Source organism: Andrographis paniculata, unplaced genomic scaffold (genome assembly GCF_009805555.1).
Source record: "Andrographis paniculata isolate CXL003 unplaced genomic scaffold, ASM980555v1 Contig51END, whole genome shotgun sequence".
Lineage (NCBI taxonomy): Eukaryota > Viridiplantae > Streptophyta > Magnoliopsida > Lamiales > Acanthaceae > Andrographis > Andrographis paniculata.
In genome coordinates, this window is record NW_026137586.1 from 2,524,043 (window position 1) to 2,544,434 (window position 20,392).

General features: G+C 31.7%; 4 protein-coding genes across 4 annotated transcripts; 2 read left to right on the top strand and 2 right to left on the bottom strand.

Moving 5' to 3' along the window:
- Window positions 1–1,456: 1,456 nt before the first annotated feature.
- LOC127253771 (60S acidic ribosomal protein P0) lies at window positions 1,457–3,700 on the bottom strand. The gene is made up of 5 exons (XM_051278537.1): window positions 3,260–3,700; window positions 2,958–3,026; window positions 2,349–2,447; window positions 1,870–2,262; window positions 1,457–1,783 (listed from the first exon to the last, which is right to left on the bottom strand). The coding sequence occupies exons 1-5, from the start codon at window positions 3,515–3,517 to the stop codon at window positions 1,637–1,639; spliced, it is 966 nt and encodes a 321-aa protein (XP_051134494.1). The 5' UTR covers window positions 3,518–3,700; the 3' UTR covers window positions 1,457–1,636.
- A 1,913-nt stretch (window positions 3,701–5,613) lies between these two features.
- LOC127253821 (uncharacterized) lies at window positions 5,614–11,177 on the top strand. Its single transcript, XM_051278595.1, has 6 exons — window positions 5,614–6,111; window positions 7,053–7,232; window positions 7,452–7,577; window positions 8,458–8,661; window positions 9,231–9,395; window positions 10,552–11,177. Exons 1-6 carry the CDS (start codon window positions 5,890–5,892, stop codon window positions 10,909–10,911), a joined length of 1,257 nt encoding a protein of 418 aa, XP_051134552.1. The 5' UTR covers window positions 5,614–5,889; the 3' UTR covers window positions 10,912–11,177.
- A 1,196-nt stretch (window positions 11,178–12,373) lies between these two features.
- Window positions 12,374–14,688, top strand: LOC127253686 (cytochrome b-c1 complex subunit 8). The gene is made up of 2 exons (XM_051278395.1): window positions 12,374–12,632; window positions 14,429–14,688. The coding sequence occupies exons 1-2, from the start codon at window positions 12,463–12,465 to the stop codon at window positions 14,475–14,477; spliced, it is 219 nt and encodes a 72-aa protein (XP_051134352.1). The 5' UTR covers window positions 12,374–12,462; the 3' UTR covers window positions 14,478–14,688.
- A 3,401-nt stretch (window positions 14,689–18,089) lies between these two features.
- On the bottom strand, window positions 18,090–20,121 carry LOC127253685 (60S ribosomal protein L10-like). The gene is made up of 4 exons (XM_051278394.1): window positions 20,055–20,121; window positions 18,687–19,188; window positions 18,521–18,602; window positions 18,090–18,422 (listed from the first exon to the last, which is right to left on the bottom strand). The coding sequence occupies exons 1-4, from the start codon at window positions 20,062–20,064 to the stop codon at window positions 18,342–18,344; spliced, it is 675 nt and encodes a 224-aa protein (XP_051134351.1). The 5' UTR covers window positions 20,065–20,121; the 3' UTR covers window positions 18,090–18,341.
- Between the last annotated feature and the right edge of the window lie 271 nt (window positions 20,122–20,392).

Genomic DNA, 20,392 nt, shown 5'->3' on the forward strand with positions numbered 1-20,392 from the left:
GTTATAGTTTTCAATTTTTAATTTTGATTAACCGAAAAAACCGAACTTTTAAAAATAATAATAAATTATATATTAATAAATAATATATATTATAATTTTGAGTATTTATATTGATTGTATATTAAAAATACATTAATAAATAAAAATTTGGTTTCTTCGGTTTTAAACCAAACTAGTTTGGTTCGATTTATTGGGTTTTTAAAAACTTTGGTTCGATTTCAGTTTCAATTTTGATAAACCGAAAACTAATCAGTTTAGTTCGATTTGAACCAAACTGACCGAATGCACACCCCTAATTCACGAGGAACCTATGGATTCCTAATCATTCTCTCCTATCTCAGATACACTTTGTTGCACTGGCTGTTGTTAGCTGTTCGGAACGGGGACTAGATATAAGTATGAGCGTAGGTGAATGCGATATATGTATATATTTTGTCGGCCAGATGAGTGTAGGTGAATTTTATTATATAATTTTACTTATTTTTTTTTCTAAAAACCATCAAACTAATTTTTTTATTATTCATCTTTTACATCATATTAAATTTACATCCAAAATATTATATACTTATCAATATCATATCCTACAATTATTTAAATTTAAAATTTTTATTAATTAAAACTCAAACATAAAACTTAAACTCTCAATCAAACACCATTAGATGAAATATTTTGTAGATATTTTTGTAGGTAATCAAGCAAAGAATTTGCTTCTTGTTCAATGAACTGGAGTCCACCGGACTATCAACAACCAAACATAAGAGGACTTCTACACCTAGTACTCAGTTAAAGAATCCAAAAAACGCCTAAGATTTAAAAAATGTTTTATATGAATCAAATCAGAACTATAACTTTAATACTTGTAACAATTTCCAATTTTTTAAATATGAATCGGCTGTATTCACTTATTAAAGTTTCTATTACTATATACTTTTTAATTTTATTTATATTTTCATTGTTGAAATTATATTTCCAATGATATATATATATATATCTTGCATTCCATTATGTGCAGGTATATGATAATCGAACCAAACAAATACTCGAAATCCCAAACCATATCCGAACCAAAAATTCGATTAACCGAAAATAATTGTGATATTTGCAAATAAGTCGAACTGAACCGAGATCAAGAAAAAATATATAAAAAAATAATTAAAATTCTAATTAAATAAAAAATATTTGCAAATATTTCAAATATTCGAATCAAAACAGAACCGAAATATACTTATTAATATAAATTTTAAAATATAATAGTTTAAATATATAAATATATTCGGTTCGATTAACCTAACCGAAAAAAAAAATGAAAAACCAAAACCGAACCAAACAAATATCAAATATACGGTATTTGTATTCGAACCAAATTTGCTCGGTTAACCAAAAATTCAATTTGGTTTAGTTCGATTCAGCGGTTCAATTCGATTATTTTGCCCACCCCTAATTACAAAATGTGAAATTCATAAATTAAAGCATCCATAGAACAAAATTAAAGAAAACAACTGTCTGCAATTATAAAGTGTAAACTCACACAAGACATGTGTATTTTGGATTGGCCCTAACATCACAAAAAAATAAAATCAGAAGTACCAAACGAGGTTCATAAAAACACAACTGATATTAGTAAAAGCACAAGACCTTAATCAAACAGGCTGAATCCCATATCGTCATCCGACTCCTCAGCCGGCTCATCTTTCTTCTCCTCCTCCTTGGGGGCGGCAGCACCGGGCGCAGCTGAGTCAGCAGCAGCAACAGGAACAGCTGCCACGGCAAATTTGCTAGGATCCTGCATTGACAATGAAGCAACCTTAAAAGTGACTGTTCCAACAAATCGATAATCCTAAAAAAGGGAAATATAACCAAAAAACATACTGCAAGATACTCCTTGACTTTGTCGGCTTGGGGGAAGGAGTAATCAGTTTCGACTGCAACAGCCAAGACATTCTTGTAGGCATTGATGAACATGTGGGGCGCAGCAGCCAGGGTTGGGTACGAAATGGCGAGGGATAGGGCAGTGACCATAGCAACACCAGATGCGAATTTCTCGATGAGGTCCTCTTCAGTCATGTCAAGCACCTCAGGACTGAAGACGGATCCATTTTCGTAGACAGTACGAACAATAAGACCGTATGAGAAGGGCCTGATGCCAAGCTTTGAAAGCAGTGCTGCTTCAGAGGAACCCACTTTGTCGCCCTTCTTGATAAGTTCGACTGGAGTGATGATTTCAACAGTTCCCTTGTTAATCTTGGTGGGAATGTTGAGTACCTGGAAGAATAGATAAATATTTAATTTAGAATCTCATTACTAAGATGGAAAATGAAATAATAATGCAATAATAACAAGGTATGGACCTGAAAGAAAGAAGTCTGGGAGGGGTCGAGACCAGTGTTGCCAGGGGGGACTATGACATCAATGGGGGCCACAAGACCAACACGAGCCGGTGCTCCAACCTGTCGAAAATAAGATATTAATTCCAACAACAAAATAAGATCAAAACAGAAGACGATGGTACAACCTTACAGAATTAACATTTAGAGCAGTTAATAGTATCTATTATTTCCGAGCATCAGATCAATTTCTTCATAGATTTGCTACTTAAGCTTCTTTTACCCATCTATCTAAAATTCTGCAAAGTGCAGACTTTCGAACACATAAAATTAGTAACTTTTTTGATATAATATTCAAAACAATAAAAACATGGAAGTATTGATTTCAGTTCAATCCTACACCATTCATACTCAAAATTATTGGTTTACAACATGAAACTAAAAATAAAAGTAAAATTGGGTACCAATTTAAGGGATTTCGATAATAAATCATTTTCTACCCAATCAAATTTCAGGTGATGTACCAAAAGCATACATTCAAAATGGATGCTGATTAAATATCCAAGACTAATCAAGGAAAGAGAACGGTACCCAGTAAACTAATAAGAACTAAAAATGTATTGTGAGGCATACCTTGTACTTGGCAACCTCCTCGCTGACTTCTTTCAAATCACCCTTGGTAAAGATCAATCCAACATTGCCCTGTTCAGCAATTATAGACAAAAAATAAAGAACACATTAAATTTCTAATGTCAATGAGATACTCACCCATAACATCTTATCCCTTCCAAGTAAGCACATCATAATAAACGCAGATTCAAAGGTGTTCTTCAGAGATACATAATAACAAATGAGTTTCCCCCAGTGGCTCTCAGGCAATCAGATTAATCGTCAAATAACGTACATAGCAGCAACGGACAGACAAGGAGACTTACAACGAGGAGAGGGATGAGGTTAAGGATAGCCTGATTTCCCGATTTCTCGGCGTGGATGCGAATGGTCCTCTTCATCATAGTGTTTTTACCCATGAGAACCACGGAGTCACCACGCAGCCCCTTCCGGATGTTCTGCAGTTGGTTGGATCCCACGTTGTCCGCCTCCGCCACCAAAACCTGTGTGTACTCATCCAGAAGCTGGCACAGCTTTTGGTCGTAGGCAATCTTCTTGTCGGCTTTCGTGAGCTTTGGCGCCATTGCTATCAACTACAAAGAAAGAAAAGTTCCTAGTTTACAAAACACAGGGCCAAGACGCAGCGGCGGCGGCTAGGTCAAGGCGGACAGCGGGCGGCGCCGTCACTTTAACCTGGTAAGGTTTTAGGGAAATGGAGAGATTTAGGGTTCGCTGCGACGAAGGTGAAGGTGCTGTGAGTGATTTTAATTTGAGAAAAATATTAATATATGATTGGATAGGCCCAGTTAGTTATTGGGCTGGGCTTTATATTATTTTGCTAAAATTTAGCATAGAAGCCTCTTTTTTTGTCCAATGTTGCGAATTTTCACTGTCATAAAAAAAATTAATAATAAATAAATAAATAAAATTACTTGCGAAACATTGATTTTGATTTTACTATTATTTTTAAAAAATAAAAAAAATTAAATCAACTATTTATTTTTATTTATTATACTCTTTGGTTCCTTAATTATCTATTCATTTTTTCATTGTTCAGTATCCATATTTTTTTTAATGGTACTTAACATTACAAATATCCTCTTAATTTACAATATATTACACAAATGTTATTATTTTTATATCATACAATAATAATAGGATTAATTTAATCTTTTTATCTTTATTTTTACTTTATCCCAATATAATACTAATATTTTTAAAACTATATAAATATGGAATAGAGAGAGTATTATATTAAAATTTAATTTTACATTCAAACTACTATTTTAATTCAAAATTTTACTATTTAAAACCAAACTCTCACAAATAAAAGTGATTTGGGTATATATAAGACAAAAATACTTATAATTTGGGTATGATTTGAAATAATAAAAGAATAAAATTTATTTAAGGATAATGACAATTAAATCTTATGTAATTTGTACTCCATCTGTCCTAAACACCTTGCAATTTTTTTTTTCCCAAATTCACGGTAATATTTTCAAATTCAGAAATAATTAATAATATTTATATACATATATTAATATATATTTCACTTTATCTCATCACATCACTCAAATAAAAAATTAAATAATCATTTGTGTCTCCAATCACATCACTTAATATCCAAATTATCTAAAATTACCATATTTAATATGTTTCATTTAAATTCTCATGCTAAAACACAAATGTTGCACAATATTTGGGATGGAGAAAATAGTATTTTATATTTAATAAAATATGAAAATTTAATAAAAACAAAAGTATTTAATGTCATGTAAAATTTTAAAGATATAGTTAATGTAATACTTTTAATAAAAATACTCCATGAAAAAAATCCAACATGATTTTTTTTTTCTTAATTTTGGTTGGTCATAATAATTTATTATTTTTAAAAATATAATTATATATTTTAATTATATTTTAAATTTTATAATTTATAATTTTTTAATTTTAATTATAATATACAATTATTTTTACTAATATAATTTTTAATTACTTACTAATTATATTATATTACTCACTCTGTTTCAAATAAGGTGCAACATTTACTTTTTGGTACGAGTTTTAGGTGAGTAGTATTAAGTAAGATTATTTAAAAATTAAGTGATGTGATGAAGAGAGAAATATATATTTTATTTCTTTATTTGGATGATGTGAGGAGATAAAGTGTGGGGTAAAGATTAAATATAATTAATTATTTTCTATTTTGGAAATATTGCAGTGTGTTTGGGACATAGAAATATTGCAGGTGTTTGGGACAGAGAAAGTAATAAATATTTTATATTAAATAAATAATTATTTAAAATTTGAAATTAATGGGATTTCCAACAACTATTGTTTTTTTTTTTTTTTTTGAAATATAAATTTTACATTTTTACATTTTATTCATTTATTACTTTTAATCTCTATCATACAATTAAGGACAAATTTATCGATTTATAAAAAAAAATAATCACCTAAAATACCCAGCAAATAAACTTCAGCACATTGGACGGAGGAGTAGTACTTTATATTAAGTATTAAAATTTTTAAAAATAAATAAAATATATACTAGTATTATATAGTGGAGTATATTTTTCTAATAAAAAATATATACAATTAAACAAATTAAAACCTTCCATCTACTGTTGACAGTAATGGAGTGTGAAAATCGATAATAAAGACAATAAAAATAATAACATAATAAAAAAAAATAAAGAATTAGATCGAGATTCTCTGCGATTGCTCTGCAAAACGTGAACGGAGACGAAACTCCGCCCAACTTCCGCCTTCCATGGCGCGGCGTTGACACTCGAAAAACCTCTACCCAAAACCCCCCAGTTTCAGACAGCGAATCGGCGCCGGATTTCGGTCGGAAGTTGGATTTGCTTCAGTAAAATTGAAGTGTGTGAAGATTCATATAGGTGCGCGTATTTGGACGGAGGAAGGGAAGAGTTTCCGATTGCAGAGATTAATGGCGTACAGGAGGAGGCAGCAAGTTGGGAGGGCTGATATCCCTTTTAATTTGGATTCTGCGCCTCCTGCTGCCGATAGTTCCTCCTCTTCGTCTTCTGCAACCTCTCTCGCTACAAAAGCTATACGAGCTTCCGCTGCGTATAGGGATTCATCGCTCTCTTCTGTGTACGAACAATCAGCTCTTTCTTCTCCGCGTGGCTCCACTCCGTCCGCTGTTAAAGTATGGTTTGATTTACTTACAGCTTTTGCTGTCATCGTTAGGTCTTTTATTCATTTTTTATGCTTATTAAGTGGTAATATCGATTTATATTTTGTAAGTGTTTGGGTTGGTCCGCATTTCTCAGGGGCAATTGATTCCTGATTGTTTAATTTTGATCCAAGAATCTGTTTACTGAAGGCTATTGTTAAATGAAATGCATTGATGTGTAATTTTGAAAAGTTGGAGTGAGAAATTGGACCTGCAATTGTTTTGTGGTTCCTGGTATGTACTTGCATTTTGTTTGTTTTTTTCGAAGTAAAGAGGAAAAATATGTATGTAGGAAAGAAGATCTGTTTTTGAGGATGTGAGATGTTTGACTGATCAGGTTTTCATTCAGAGTGATTTGTGTGCTATATGGTACATTTTAGCTATGGATTTAGTTATACCACACCAGAAGACCATAAATACTTTGCCGATTCTGCACATCATTGGAGAAAATGCATTAATGTTGTTATCACGATGACGACTGAGTTATTGGGATCCTGCAATGGTGTTTTAGATCTCCAGTGGTCTTGCAATCTAGCCTATGCCTTATCATAAGGGAATGTTGAGAACTAGTTGATGGATTCCTAATAACGGAAGCTGTATGTGAATCTTGGTTCACAATCCCTCTACCTTCCATTTATATTTTTTTTCTTTCTCTCAGCCCCGCGTGTTTGTTTGTTTTCATTATAATTGGGTATAATTGATTGTTCTATTCATTATATCAGTGGCTAGATTTTCTTGCAAAGCACTGCCCGAAATATGCTCCTCTGATTTTCATGTATCTTGGAAAAAATTTAAAGATAAGATTATCTTCATGATTATATGATCAAACTTCACTTCTAGTAATATGTTTAGCATGCAGATCTAAAAACACATCTTATATGATGGTGAAATGATCATCTCTCTGTGAAATTTAGGATTCCTCCATCCATGATTATTCTCCAAAGAAGAACATTAATGAATCTAAGCAAGGGTTCTGGGGCGTGTTAGCTCGGAAGGCTAAATCTATTCTCGATGATGATGTTGATATGGCTCAAACACATGAAACTACTGGAGATAGAAACTTCCGAGCATCTGATAGAACTACAAAGGGTCAGGTGTGAACTTCATTAACTCACGTTCATCATTTTTTACATCCTGTGTAAACAATATTTAGTTTATTGTGGGTAAATGTGATTTTCAATCTTGTAAAGAGTTAGGCTGAGCAAGTACTCTGCCCATAACTTTCTAAAAGATACAGGTATTCAATGCAGTCGACAATACTATATTGTGATGCAACAAACTACTTACTTTTATGCCTCTTCTTTCATGTGCAGTTCTATAGCACATATGATGCCCCTGATAGTCGCCAGAAGAAAGAGGGTCCTAAATTACAGAAGGGTCTAGATGCAATTGCATCATCTCTTAATTATATTGGCGGTACGATTGGTAATGCACTTGAGGTAAGTTCTTCCTGTTCTCTAGATTCTTTCTTTGGTTGGATGGAAAGGGATTTCCAAATCAAGTTATGGTTTTTGTTTAGTGATTATGATAAATGACTAAAACTGGACTCTCTTTTAACACACACACAAATAAATTAATAAATATGCAAAAATAAAATATTTGAAAAGAAAAGTTGCAGCAGACAGTTGTTTCAAGCACCCCTGCACGATAGTCATATATTATGTATAGTTTGTGTTATTTCGCATAATTTATCATGTATACAAAAGAACATATATACTACACACGATATTAATCAATTGAATACATGAGATTTATTACTCATAGTTTTTCTTAGACATAGTCTAATTTAAATCTGTATATAATTTATTGTACAAACTAATATATTTACAAAGATATATTATAATCAGGGATCTATCTCTGATTTATGTGTGTTGTGTCCATGCATAATCAATTACATGGATGCACTTAACTCTGAGTGTAAGGTGCCCCGTTGGGGAATTAAAATCTAACTGATGTGTGCCACCCACCCACACACACACACACATAGATATATATATATGTATGTATATAATAATTTGCACAAATCAAGTAGTAGAGAGTTTTAGCAGACTTTATGTTACTTTCGAGTTATTCTTCAGCTAAATTTTATGTGAAGGTAATACTTTTTATTTCTCATTAGGTTAACTAGCTGTATATATCTTATACATTGGAACCTAAGACATAACCAAAATAATTTATCGTGTTAATCTAATTTAGGTTTCATTCTAAAGTACCTCTCATGGCAGATTTTTGTTGCTACCTTTTTAACCTAATGCTGCAGAATGTTAACCTTAACTAACATTTATTTTCAATTTATACTTGTACTGTGTTTGCATGCAGGAGGGTATCACTGCAGTCGAAAACCGCACTGCAGACATAATTCAAGAGACTCGTAAAATTCAAATAAGAAAAAAGAGTGGTAATTCTGGATCACAGAACCAAGCATCAAATCTTGGTAGCTTGAGACAACAGCATCTGATGCAGACACATGTGCAGCCTCAGATGCACACTGATTTAGACACACAACTGAAGGCATCTCGCGACGTAAGGTTGCAACTGTGTTGCAAGGTTTTTATAACCTAATTACCTAATTAATTTGCACAGCTTACGAACTGTTTTATTTTACTTGCATATAATTCTCATCTAGAAATAGGAATCCTCCCGAGTCCCGACCTAATTTTAGATTGTGCTTCTGATGAATCTAATCCCTATGCATGGTCTAAACTATGCTAACACGATTGATCTTAAAGGAAACCCGTTTTTTTAGCTATTTAGGTTTGATTAAGCTAATGTAATATTTCCTTACAACAAATTACAAAAAGTGCTAACACGTTGGATTCAAGATAGTAAACTTGAGAAATTTTTCACCTCTTATTGCTGGATTTCCAATGAAGACTTTTAGGCTTGTTTGGTTGTGTTTTATATCACTCTCATCAGAATACTATATGATTATAGAACATCTAATGCTGCATTATCTTATCTTATGTAGAGGTAATTTTTAATTAGGATCTATCATATTAGAAGCTCTGGATATATGATAAAATGCAGATCTCTGTAACATGTTTTTAAGTTCCTCATTGACACTAGTTTGATACATGTGCTCTAAACTTCAGGTTGCTATGGCAATGGCTGCTAAAGCTAAGCTTCTACTGAGAGAGCTTAAAACAGTCAAGGCTGACTTGGCCTTTGCTAAGGAGCGCTGTCATCAGTTGGAAGAAGAAAACAGAATCCTCAGGGCAAGTCATGAGAAAGGTGGCAACCCAGAAGATGATGATTTGGTGAGTGATAATATTTTTTGCAAAAGAAATAAAAAGGAAACAAACTCGGATCTGTTCATGGCCACATCAAAGATGATGGCTACTAACTTTCACTTCCAGAAACTTGAATATTTGGATAATCTTCATGATTTAGCACATGGAAGTTTATTCAAACCCATTTATTTTAAAACTATTCATAGAGATTCCTCCAATTGATTTTCTGAGGTACGAAAATAATCACAGCTGATGATCCATTAGTTATATCTCAAAAACCTGACCCATCTCATGAATATTTTCCTCAAATTACTTTCCTTCAACGTTTTCTATTGACATATTTTGTATAATATCCTAGCAGAGGTATTTAAAGATTTTTGCTAAAATTTTAAATCATCTTAGGTATGCACTAATTACTTGCGGAAGTTATCTTCCCTTGCCAACTCTTGAAGTAGTTGCTCTAAGTGATTTTTCTAATGTATATACATACTATATAGTATATACTCTCTAATCTTTATCTTAATCTTCAATTCTGTGTAAGTGATATCTGGATATAAATTTTAGGATCCTTATTTCAGAAACTCATTAACTTTGTGTTAACTTTCTAGGGTTAGGGTTATGTAGAACCTTTAATATATTTCAATATGTGTATATATCATTTAAAAAACAAGATTGTAAATTTTGTTCTAATATTGTTTTCAATGTTTATATTTAAGAACTTCTAGACCAAGAAAGTTTATTGCTTTAAGGGTAGTGCTCTTTTCATATCATAATGCTGGTCCCATATGTTAAAACACTTTTAAATGTCAAATGTGTGCTTAATGTGTACATACCAGACTTTCATGCATGGATGTCCAACTCTAACATGCTTCATGGGATCGAAACAATTCAACTGGTCGACATAATTTCCTGTTTAAGAAAAAGTTATATGCCAAGAACAGATAACTCATAGTTGGGTGCAAGCATTCAAGGGAAAGAGGTTGATCTTTTGTCTTGCTTCTTCTTGCAACCGAAGCTATTGATGCATCGTAATACATATGCTCTAAACATAGACCTATACTGATTTCTTATCGTTGCCTCCTTTATTAATTTTGATTCAATAGTGTTCCTGCAAATGCTTCATACACAGATTGTCTATGTTTACTTCTGATGCTGAAGATAATTTCATCCATTTTCCTTGCAGATAAGGCTGCAACTTGAGTCCCTTTTGGCCGAGAAAGCCCGACTGGCCCAAGAAAACTCAGTCTATGCACGGGAAAACCGTTTCCTAAGGGAGATTGTTGAGTACCACCAGCTCACCATGCAGGATGTCGTCTACTTGGATGAAGGCAGCGAAGAGGTCACCGAGGTTTACCCCCTCAAAATTACGACACAACCCTTTGGCACAATGCCAGCAACCCCAACCCCAACCATACCCCATGGTGCAATTCCACAGACTACCCAGAATCTAATTTCCAGCTCTTTGTCATCCCAAGAGCTTAAAGAGCCACCCCAACCTGCCAATCCATATATCCAAATCCCGGCAGATGCTAGAAGACACTAGCCATATCCCCACTGGGCTGCCAAAACTTTCCTAATATTCAAAAATATTGCTCCAGGTTTGTGCCCTTCTCTGTTGTTCTTGTTTGTAAAGTTGGTGAGGAACGATTATATTTCTTTTTTGGATGTAAATTGTTGTGGTAACCTGTGATTTAGACTTGGATTCGTATTCATTTCAAGATAGAAGGATGTTTGTGTTGTGCTTATTGACTTTGTGAAATTGCCCCATGAACATTTTTTATCTGGTGCTAAATTATAGCTAGAATTTGTCAGACCCCTTGAATTATGTCATGTGTTGCACGTTACTTTGAGATATGATGATTTATTTGCATACATTTTCTAGGCGCAACTTATTTGTTACAACACTTGATTTCCTTTCTATGTAGATTTGTCCAAACAATTCAAATTCCATTTTGATTTGTCAAGATCACAAACTAAAACAAAAATTTCTAATAAGTCAGTGTTTTTTCTATTCATTTGACAAATTTTGGTTCCTATAGTTTTGGCTCAGAATTATTGGTTTACGACGTGAAGTACCAATATTTATTTCTTCCCTCATCCCTCTCCTTTTGTTTTCCCCATTTCGATTTCAATGAATTTAGTTTGACTATTGGTTACATAAAGTATACTACTGCTTCCGTCCGGTCTAAGGGTATCTCTAACCTAACGCTAGGTTGGATAATTTGGCGTCGGTTGGAATCGACGCCAAATCCAGCGGCATTTTTTTGAGTTGCTACGCAACACCAATATAAAAAATGCGTTGCTTTCTTATTTTTTTTTATTATTTTTTTAATTTTTAAAATTTTAAATTTTAAATCTTAAATTTATTTATTTTTTCTAAATTTTTTAAAAAATTATTTTAAATTATAAAAATAAAAATTTTGTTGAGAAAATTGAATATTTGAAGAGTAATAGTAAAAAATAGAGTTATGGTTAAAATAAAATTACTATAGCAACTGCTTAAAGTTAAACAGCATGATGGGTTGAAGATGCCTAAGGATTCTATTTTGAATATTAATTATTATATAAAAATGTAATACATACTAAGGAAAAATAACAAAAATAGTTATGTTAGTGTCTTATAATATTATTACGATATTTGTTCAAAAAAATAATGTTAATTAAATTCATAATTATAATTTTCTTAATATTAATTAAATTATGTAATTATTTTAATTTTAATTTATAATAATTTTTATTATATAACATGCAAGTCAGCGAACCTGTTTGGGTGATGACCTGAGCCTAAACTTTATATTTATAATAACGTGGAATGGTATAAAGAGTCAACACCCTACGTGTATGAAGTATTTGTTAGGGGTAATTTTGGGAACAACAAACCTGAGCCTTGTGTGCTGTAATAAATGGGCCAGCATCAGCCCAAAAGTTTAATGGCCCATAACATTGAAATAAATATTTTAAGAAACTGCGCTTTATTTATTTATTATAAATTGGTCAGCAGGCATTTGCATTCCTGTTCTGTACCCATCTGTCATTTTGTGACCAACTAGAAGCTTCAACGAACCCTAATCTGCGAATTTCCGGCGAGAAAAGCATGGGGAAGCAGCCGGTGAAGCTGAAGGCGGTGGTCTACGCGCTATCGCCGTTCCAGCAGAAGGTGATGCCGGGCCTCTGGAAGGATTTCCCCTCCAAGATCTCCCACAAAGTCTCCGAAAATTGGATTAGCGCCACTCTCTTGCTCGGTCCTCTTGTCGGCACCTATTCGTGAGTATATTATTTGATCGTCGTTTTATTTATTTATTTAGATCTCGTTGATGCGGGTATGATCGTTGTTGGATTTTCGAATCGATTGTTGCTTTGCGCGTAGGGTGAGTGGCTCGGTGTTTTGTTGTGTTTTTCTATTTTTCTTATGATCGCTTGAATTTGTTAGATCGGGTCCTGTGTTGCATATATTTTTCGGATTGATGGTGATTAGATGATTTGTTAATTTGTCCTGCCATTGGTGCATCGAAATGAAGCGTAATTTCAGCTGTTTTGTTTCCTTGTTCAATTTGATTTCCACCATCGTTATCATATGCTATTATTGTAGATGGATGCCTGTAGCCTGTACCTTCTACCATAACTGGATATCTTCCATGGACGAAGGTTAAACTTACAATTGTGTGGGTTATCATTTGATTGAATAAAATATAATGAAATCCTTCTAGACATTGTAGTTGTCTAGTCGATTAATTGCTATTTCTTGTTCGGGGTGTGTTCTTTTATGTTTTCAATTGTTTCGAAATAAATTTATTTTGAATAGAATTTAGGTACAAAAACACAAGTTTACACACACACCTTTGGTTTCTTTCTTCATTTTTTTTTCGCTGTGTTTGATTTGTTATAGAGAAACTTCAGCTGTTTTGTGTTTGTAATGAATGAAGGAGTTTTGGTTTACACGTAAAGATCATTAAGTTGGCATCAGTTAAAACCGTGGAGGGTAAATTAAGTTCTAAACTAGAGTTCTTCCAAGAATTTTCATTGCTTCCTATCTCTGTGTTGAAGTTGCTCCATGATGCAATCAATGCATTGCTAGTGTAATATTGTGGTCAAAATCAACTTTAAATTCAGTCCTATATTGGGCTTAACCGCCAATAATCTCTTAAAAGATCTTGAAATCCTTGGAAGGTTCTAATTTTTGGTTGATTGAATATTTGGTACCCGAAAATCATTTACTCTAAGCCTTACGTGACATTACTATAAAAGGTTTACATCGTGCCCCTGTTCTTCAAATATCGGTCAACCTATACCTTGTTTGTATATTTATTTTTTTGCAGAAGTGTGGTTTTAAAACTATATACTATTCTCCATCGTAATTTAGAAATTGCATGAGGCTTTTTGTGTTTTACAAAACATTGCATTGAATTCCCTAAAAAGTTGGAGGACGCTTCCTCGTGTTTCTGAAAACATGTACATAATCATGTTTTTTGAAACATTGCACATAATTTCTTTTTAAAAGAAATTATGTGCAATGTTTTCGAAAACACAAACGAGCCTAATCATGAGGACAAATGGTGTTAAATTTTTAAACATCAGGTGGATTATAAGAATTTTTTCCTTATTTTTCCCCATTTCTGTTTATTGAGCATTCTCAAAAGTTGAAACAAATGAAATTGTATACCTTTACGTACGGATGTGTTTACTTTGTATTTTTTTTTTTTTTTATGAATGTGTCTTTTATGTTAGATTTTGGGAATCGTATTGTTAATATTAAAAATATTAAAAATATATATATTATATATAATGTGCTAACATGTTTATACATTAAATTTTTTAGTAATATTCACAGGAATTGTGCCACAAAGAATTTGTGGGCTGACAAACCTGTTGTTTTGGCAAAAAGAATTCTTTTTTTTTTTTTTTTTTCGATGCCACCATTTAATTGAAAATAGATGAGTAATTTTTGGAATATCTTGCAATGGACAACGAGGCTAGGTGAATTTCTTTTAATTCATGTAACCGATTGTGTGCTGTTGGATGAGCAGTTTGAAGGGATGATCTGATTATGTTATTGTTTTCAGATACGTGCAGTGGTATCTGGAAAAGGAGAAGATGGAACACAGATACTGAAGGGGCTATTGCCGACTAATTTCGAGTTTTTACGAGGTAATAAAGACAAGTTGTATTTGGCCTGCGGTTACTGGTGCAGGTGATGGATCCTTAGTTATTGGTGTTTGTTGTTCATTTCAAATTTATCATGCAGTGATTCAAATGCTTGGAAATGCATTTGCTTTTTGTCCCCTTTGCTACACTTCAAAATAAAAGTTCTTTTTTCATTTTATTTTGAACTTTTAAGTACTAAATAAACGGCTAAAAATGTACGTTCTCCGTCCAAATGGAATGTATTATTTTACTTGTTTTATTAGTGGCCAAGAAATAATATTTCCTACATCCATCGTAATTATGTCACTTTTTTTTTTTATAGATTTATAAAGAAGATGACATAATTTATGGTGGATGAGGTGTATTTGTTTTGTGTTTTGGTTTGAAGAAATATTTTTTTATCGTGAGGTACAATTATAAAAATAATAAATGTACGTAGTATATTAATTTTTTTAATTTTTTTAGGAAATGTGTTGAGAAATTTTTGTTGGAAGAACAAAGTAATATCATATTGATTCGTGAAAGTGTATTAAAATTGTTTTGATATTTTTGTCTTACGAATATTTTTGAAAAATTAGGGTGATTTTTGGTATTTATATATGAATATTTTATTTATTTATTTATTTTTAATTATAATAGGAAAAAATTGTTTTCGAATGAGAAGATCAAAATGATAAAAAAGAAGAAGATATATTTAGCTGAGACTGGAATTTATATACTATTATACTTGTATTTTAGACGAATAAAGCTAGTATTTATTTATTTATTTATTTTGTATCAGAAAAAATGTGTATATAAAATTGTGTAAATCCGGAAGACTTGTATCTAGTCTATTTAAAGATGGATTATGCAATAAATTTGGTGAAACATTGTAGTTATATTAAAATATAAAAATTATTTATATATTATGCTACTGCAGTTTCATTATTTTTTTGCCATTGTTTCTCTTACTCAGAGTGTTCTAAAAATTTTGTTGTAGCTTTTGTGTGTTTTTTTTTGGATTTTTTCTCTTTTATTAATTATAAATATAATTTATCAAAATTGGTTATGGCAATATTTCGGCCTATGGATTTGATTTAAAACTCATCTTGAACCTATTTAAATTACAAGTTTTAAAATTAATAATTTCTTTGTAGGAATATTTGTGGTATATTTGTAAATAAGTGTAATATTGTATGGTATAAATGAAGAGAGTGTAACAATTATTTACTATAACTAAAACTTATATTATCTCGAATCGTGTAAACGTATTTTATGTTTGTCCGCCTCGCAGTAACGTGTATACTCTCTCTTATTGGGAGTAGCACGAGAATTAAAGAATAATAGTATTTAATTGAAAGATGATATAAAGTAGAAAGTAAAAGATTACAATATCTTGCTTTTTGAATGATTTTAAAATATAGGTTAGAGTAATAACTAGGGGTAGTTTGGAAAAGTACTAATAATTTTGTTATAAAGTAGGAACTACAATTACTAAATAAAAAAACAACACACTCATATCTTCCGGGTCCACTCTTGGCTAAGTTCTTTGGGCGGGACGAACGAAAATGGAAGAGGAAATATATTTTATTTAGTAACTATGAATCCTATTTTCTTTTATAAATATTTGATTTTACAAAAAATCAAATATTTTCTTAGATAAAAAAAAAAAAAAAAAAAAAAAAAAGAAAAAAGGAACATATATTTAGAATGCCGTGGGAGAGAGTATTAAGGATGTTATTCTGGCTTTGTTCTTTTACCCAAAAAAAACTTTTAACATATTTTTTTATAAAAAATTAATATACTGAAACACTTAATATTATTTTTATACTATTATTTACACTATTATCTATATATTATATAAAAAATATTCTTTCAACCATACACAAAACAAATACTCATTGGTTTTTTTTGTGTTACACAAGTTCATTTATTCATGTAATAATAAGGTTAAATTACACAAATTCTGCTGGTTTCATAAAATTATACAAAATCTTTCATATCTTTAAAATTGCGTTTCACAATCGTTTAACTTGAACGCGCTTAAAACGTGAATAAATTTCGGAATTTTATTTTTAAATCCTTAGAATTACAAATATACTCATTATTCTTATTAAGTAACCTTAAAAAATATACTTAAAAATAATTATTTTTATCTTATTTTAAGAAATTTTTTAAGGGCTAAATATAAGAAATAAATATATTTATAATTTTAAAAATTTAGAAATGACTATTCTCAAATTCATTCGCATTTTGAGCATGTGTAAGTCAAATATCGTTAAATTAGGATAATCGAGAGAGTTAGACGCAGAGTTTATAAGATTACGATTTAAATTTGACAAGGTTTTGAAAGTTTAGAGATTTTGCACAATTTTATAAAATCACAGACAAATTTGATGCAATTTAGTCTTATAATTTTTTTTAAAAATTCTACTCTAATCTTCTTTTAAGACTATTATAGGAAGATAATACAGTTGACATAGCTAATTAAAATGATGATATATTAAAAAAATAGAACAAAAATATATTTCATCAAAATTTTATTTACTCATTATTTTCAAAAAAATGATGAAATAAATGTACTCCGAATTCGATGAAATGATATTTTAACTGATTTATTAGCTAAAGTTTTACTTCAATATTCGAGAAATTAGTAAAGAATATCGGGATGCGTCAATCAACAAAATTTTAAATAAAATTTATATAAGAGGAACTGTTTATTAATCATAAATGACATTTTTTTTTTTTTTTTTTTATGTGATATACAGAAAAGAATGACTTATGCATAATGTAATTGTCTATAAAATAGGCTTGTTGGAAATGAAATGAATACATATCTATCCATTACTTCCTCTCACTCCTATCTCTCTTTCTCTAAGATAAGCACACTTTTACATATATCCATATATATTAGATAATATAATTATTGTATTCATTATATTACATAACATTTTTAAATTTAAAATTAAGTGAAAATTCAGTGGAATTTGAATTTACTATTTATATAATTGGTAAGAAATTTGAATGTTTTTCAAAAATAATATAAAAAAAATATATAGAGAATATATTTTTAAATTGACGGTTGGTAGCTATACAAAAATGAAAAAAAATGAAAGAATGAGTTAGAGATGATCTAGAGTGGAACAAAACTTACTTCACATAAGAATATAAGATACTCAATTATTTCATACTTCATCCGTCTGCTCTAAGTGTCTCATTTATCTTATATTTAATATTAAAATATTTTTATATTTATATAATTTTTTTTTACAAATATCATTATATTTTTTGTCATTTTTTCTTAATGCGTATACGTTTTTATATAATAATTAATATTCAAATATCAAGACGCAAAAGTTAAATGAAACTTTTAGAACCGAACGAAGGTAGTATTATAATGCTGAAAACTAAATTCAATGCAAAAAGCTTACATGTAATAAATTTGTATGCATGTATTTACATTCCAAGCTAAGGTATTTGAATTTGCGAGGGATTTCATCTCTTTATTTTGCATTTTTGAATGAATATGCTTTTAATATTAGATATAAAGAATTGTATCACTAATATAAAAATAAATTATTTACTTTTATATACACTCTCTTAACATATAACACTCTTTTTATTGATAAATGTATACAAGTCAAATAAGATTTATAAACAAGATATACTCTAGAGGGACAACTTACATGTGACTTAACATTAGCATACATCAAAAGAACATATAACTTTCATCTTCTTCTATATAACACGATACAAAGAAAGGTTTCAAGCCAAGGCATTGTAATTAACACGAAATGTTTCACTTAAAAGCAATCAAATTCATCTCATCTACGTAGCAAACGGTATCATATCTTAAGCAGCAGTTGTACCTGGAGGTAGCAAAAAAGCTCTCCCGGGTCGACGGTTAGCCAGCCGTCCGTGACATCCCAAAAGCTGCGAAAGGTTTTCGGACAATATCAGAACCCAAAAGGATTCAATTATTTCAAATATTATCAACAAATCTCGTTTAAATGTTATTGTAACAAACATACCTTGGCATTGACACCATCAGGCACAATCCTGTTCTCCGATTTCCACTTCAAGAAGTCATTGCGACTGAATTTGGTGAAACCCCTGAAAAAAAAATAAAAATCCATCATTTCAGAAGTAAGTTTCTGAATTGGATATGCTAGCAAATGCAAAAGGGAAGCAACATACCATTTCCGGCTAACAATGATCTTTTGACGGCCAGGGAATTTGAACTTGGCACGGCGCAGAGCCTCCTGAGCATGGTGGCTGTTGGCATCTTTGCAGCGCACGGAGAGGAGGACCTGGCCTATGGCGACGCGCGCACATGTACCCTGAGGCTTTCCGAAAGCACCCCTCATGCCTGTCTGGAGCCTATCAGCTCCAGCACACGACAACATCTTGTTTATACGAAGAACATGGAAGGGATGGACTCGGACTCTCAAATGGAAAGCATCCTTTCCAGCAAACTTGGCCATGTACTTGTTGCAAGCAATTCGGGCAGCCTCGAGTGCCTCACTTGAGACATTCTCTTTCTCCCAACTGACCAAGTGCACACAGAAAGGAAATTCGTCTACTCCCTTCTTTTTCATTCCCACGTCATAAATTCTGATCTTCGGATCAGGCACACCACGGCAGTACCTAGATTTTGGATAAGGTTTGTTCTTGATTTGGCGGTAGCACCTTGCAGGTCCTAGATAATAGAATATTCAGGTTATTGAAGTTAAAATTACATCTCAGCTAAGCAGCTGCAATATAGATTCCTACATTGTAATTCACATGAAACTTTGATAATTGGATTCTACAACTGGATTATCATTTTACCAACCACAACAACAAAATTCAGGAATCGTAACAACTCTTTAAAATTCAGAAGCTTGAACGACTCTACAGAAACACATGTTGCAGAAACACAAATATGATATAAAGCTTATATAATGAAGGAATGCCATCGCCACTTCTCAGATGTTTATAAAATAAAATCATACAATCCTTTGATCAAACTCTCTCAACCAATAAATAAAAAAAAAATCACGAAATCACAGAAAACAAACTACTCTACACGCACATATAGTTGAAATAAAATCATACAATCCTTTGATCAAACTTCTCATATGTTTGTGAAATAAAATCATACAATCCTTTGATCAAACCCTCTCAGCCAAGAAATATAAAAAATCATGAAATCACAGAAAACAAACTACTCTACACGCACATATGGTTGAAATGTATTATAAAACTCATCAAAGCTAAAAATTGGCATACGACGCCTGAAATTTCACAAATCATATGGTTGACTAACACGAACAGTACAATAGAACAAAATTCATGGAACGAAAACAGCATTCACGTCATTCTCTCAGTAAATCAACCAATCAAACAAACAAAAAAACAAATTAAACTGAATTCTCTAGAAAGCATACAAATCTAAAGCCAATCGAGGGGCCATTACTCATCAACCAAACAATTTTCCTGCCAAAACGAACCAAGATACACAAAAACATGACTACAACAGCAGAGATTCAAAACTACCATGGCTATTGAAACATCAAAACTTACTTCTACCCATGGCGAGCTCTCTGCCGTTCACACGCTGCCTGACCGACGAAATTGAGAGGGAAATGAAAGAAAGGCATGGGTTGCGAACTCATTTTATAGTACACGATTGGCGCGTGGGCTTACGTATTGGCTGCCGTCACGTCATGGATCGTTGAAAAGTCAGCCAAGTCCAGAAGCTTCTGGACTCCGTGTTTAAGTAATATTGTGGGCTTATTTTATAGCCCATAAAAACGTAAGCCACGTCCAGAAGCTTCCGGGCTTAGGGCTGTTTGGTGGGTTTTTAGATATTTTTTAGTATTTTAAATTTAAAAAACTTTTGATAGAAAATAAATATTAAT